Here is a 3,360-nt window from a genome sequence, read left to right on the forward strand (position 1 = left end):
ATAGAGAAGTTTAGTCCTTGAATATCCACTTTTCACCTCACATCATAGCTTCACATGACCACAATTAAAGAGGAAGAGGGGAGATTTCAATAAAAAGACAAAAAAATACCAGCATGATAAACTGCCAGCAAAGGCAGTGAGGCGGTATGGAGCGCCTGCGAGTCTCTCACCACAGCCCGGCTGTCTCAAACACCTTCACCAATGTGACTGGAAATGCCACAAATCAGTATAAGACCCCCCTTATCGTCTGCAAATCTCACACCTCCGAGCACCTCTGGTCGCACAGGACACTAATTTAATGCTAAAGCAGAACAACACCCATTTACAATACCAAACCTAATCTGCCTAACGGCTCGAGGGTACTGAAACATCCACATTTTGCGGCCCATCAGAATGAGTAGGGGGCTTGGTGAAGGACGCGATGACAAACGCAAAGGTGCCATTGCCATCCTTAAACACCCGCTAAGCAGACAACATTCCTAAGCCGCGGGAACTGAGGCCCCTTCAAACAGCAAATACCAAGAGAGCGGATGAGAATGAGCAGAAAAGGGAACGAAGGAAGGATCACTGACCGTGTGGAGGAGAGCGGAGGGCTCCGGCTGCGTGTCCTTGGGCGCGGCGCCGGGCGGCAGCGGAGGGAAGTTGGGGCTGAAAACCATGAGGTCGCTCTTGGCCGCGCCGTCCGCCACGCACAGGCTGCGGCTGTGGCGCTGCGAGTACGACCAGCTGCCCACTTCGCTGGCGCACACGAGCGTCGTGGGCCCGGGCCCCGAGAGCACGGCCGCCCGCGGCGCCCAGCGCGACGCCCCGTACAGCACCAGCGCCAGCAGGAACAGGCTCGACACGGCGCAGATCGCCACCACCAGCCACACGTTGGTCGCCGCGCTGGCCGCACCGCCGCCCACATCCACGCCCAACGCAGACCGCGACCCTGACGACGCCGATGAAGATCCCGCGGCCAGCGCCGCCTCGTTGGCCTCGAGCAGCGACACGCTGAGCGTGGCCGTGGCCGAGCGCGCCGGCTCGCCGTGGTCGCGCACGACGATCAGCAGCGTGTGGCGAGCGCCGTCCGCCTCGTCCAGCGGCCGCGCCGTGCTCACCTCGCCGCTGTAGAGCCCCACGCGGAACGGGCCCTTGGCCCGCGGCTCCCACAGCTCGTAGCGCAGCCACGCGTTGTAGCCCGAGTCGGCGTCCACGGCGCGGATCTTGGCCACCACCTGGCCCGCCGGCGCCCCCCACGCCGCCCACGCCCACAGCGTGCCCGACCCCGACACCGGCCCCACAAACGACGACGACGACGACGATGAGGAGGCTGCCTCGGCCGCCACGGCGCCCGCCTCCGGCGCCGAGCCCGCGGGCGGCAGCAGCGCCGGCGCGTTGTCGTTCTCGTCCAGCACGAAGAGCTGCACCGTGGCGTTGCCGCACAGCGGCGGCTCCCCCGCGTCCACCGCGCGCACCTCGAACTGCAGCACCTGCAGCTCCTCGTAGTCCAAGGGCTGCAGCGCCCACACGCGCCCGCTCTCCGCGTCCACCGACACGTAGCTCGACGCCGCACGCCAGCCGCTGCCAGCCGCGGCCCCGACGCCGCCCGCCGCGCCCTCCCACACCGAGTAGCTCACGCGCCCGTTGCCGGCCTCGTCCGGGTCCCGCGCCCACAGCCGCGCCAGCTCCGCGCCCGCCGCGTTGTTCTCCCGCGCCAGCACCGTGTACACGGCCTGCGCGAACAAGGGCGCGTTGTCGTTCACGTCCGACACCGGCACCCGCAGCCCGCGCCTGGCGCCCAGCGCCGGCGCCCCGCCGTCTTCCGCACGCACCTCCACCTCGTACTCCGACACCCGCTCCCGGTCCAGCGCCTCGCGCAGCACCAGCGAGTACGAGCCCGCGAACGTCGCCTCCAGCCCGAACGGCGCCGCCGGCCACACCCAGCACCGCACGCGCCCGTTCGCCCCCGAGTCTCGGTCCGACACGCTCAGCAGGGCCACCACCGTCCCCACCGACGCGTCCTCCGGCACCGGCACCGACAGCGACGTCACCCACACCTCCGGCGCGTTGTCGTTCACGTCCAGCACCTCCAGCAACACTCGGCAGTGACCCGACAGGGGGGGCGTCCCTTTATCTGTCGCCTTAACATTAAGGTCGTATAAATTAACTTCCTCAAAGTCCAGGACGCCCATCAGTCTGATCTCCCCCGTATTTGCATCAATGCTGAACAAGTCTGAGGTAGATGGAGGAATAATTAGATCAATTTCATATTTCATATCTTTGTTAATTCCTTCGTCCAGGTCCGTAGCATTCACTCGCGCAACTAGCGTGCCTTCTATGGCGTCCTCGGACAAATGTACATTATACACGGACTGGTTGAACTGGGGCGCGTTGTCGTTTGCGTCCAGCACCGAGATCACCAGTTCCATGGTGCCTGTCAGAGACGGCCGGCCCCCGTCAGTCGCCGTCAGCACCAACCGGTGCACGGGAATCGTCTCGCGATCCAGAGATTTCGTGAGTATCAAAAACAGGGACTTACTGCGAGAGTTACTGTTATCTTCCTCCATTCTAAAATGCTCGCTGGGGCTGAGTGTGTAGGAGAGCTGCGCGTTCGCTCCGATATCCGCATCCGACGCGCCCTCCAGCGGGAAACGAGATCCTGGCATAGTTGTCAGTTCTGCGATGCTGAGGTTTTTTCGGGCGGCGGGGAAGATGGGGGCATTGTCGTTGATGTCGGTGACCTCCAGCTGCACATGGAAGACGCGCAGCGGCCGCTCCAGCAGCACCTCCAGGCGCAGCGCGCACGGCGCGCTCTTGCCGCACAGCTCCTCCCGGTCGAGCCGCGAGCTCACCAGCAGCGCGCCGCTCGCCCCGCTCACCTCCACGCTCGCCCGCCGGCCCTGCGCCACCAGCCGCAGCCGCCGCGCCTCCGCCTCGCCCGCCTCCAGGCCCAGGTCCTGCGCCAGACGGCCCACCACCGTGCCGGCCTTGGCTTCCTCCGGCACCGAGTAGCGCACCTGCCCGCCCGCCAGAGCCCAGGCCGCCTGCAGCACCAGCACCCGCAGCACCGCACAACAACGCTCGCCCATCCCTGCCGCCGCTGCTCTCGCCTCCGCCGCTGCAGCTCTGCCGCTCTTGCTGTGCCCGCCGGCCCCGGCCCGGGTCCCGCACGGCTCCCCGCCGCCGCCCGGACGCACCGGCTCTGCTGCCCGGCCCGCGCCGCCCCCCCGCGCTCACAGCCGGGCTCTCCGCCGCACCGGGGCGGAGCCGCCCACACGCCGTTCCTGAGCCTGCAGCGACACCGTGCGCTGCTCCTCTGCCTTACCCGATCCCCGGCAGTGTCCGCGCCGCCGCCCCGCGGAAGGCAATCTCTTCTGC

At 66.5% G+C, this 3,360-nt stretch overlaps 1 protein-coding gene across 1 annotated transcript; it reads right to left on the minus strand.

The window, feature by feature from the left end:
• Positions 1 to 345: 345 nt before the first annotated feature.
• LOC117003530 (protocadherin alpha-6-like) lies at positions 346 to 3,115 on the minus strand. The gene is made up of 2 exons (XM_033073498.2): positions 573 to 3,115; positions 346 to 462 (listed from the first exon to the last, which is right to left on the minus strand). The coding sequence occupies exons 1-2, from the start codon at positions 3,069 to 3,071 to the stop codon at positions 346 to 348; spliced, it is 2,616 nt and encodes an 871-aa protein (XP_032929389.1). The 5' UTR covers positions 3,072 to 3,115.
• Between the last annotated feature and the right edge of the window lie 245 nt (positions 3,116 to 3,360).

This window comes from Catharus ustulatus, chromosome 15, assembly GCF_009819885.2.
Source record: "Catharus ustulatus isolate bCatUst1 chromosome 15, bCatUst1.pri.v2, whole genome shotgun sequence".
Lineage (NCBI taxonomy): Eukaryota > Metazoa > Chordata > Aves > Passeriformes > Turdidae > Catharus > Catharus ustulatus.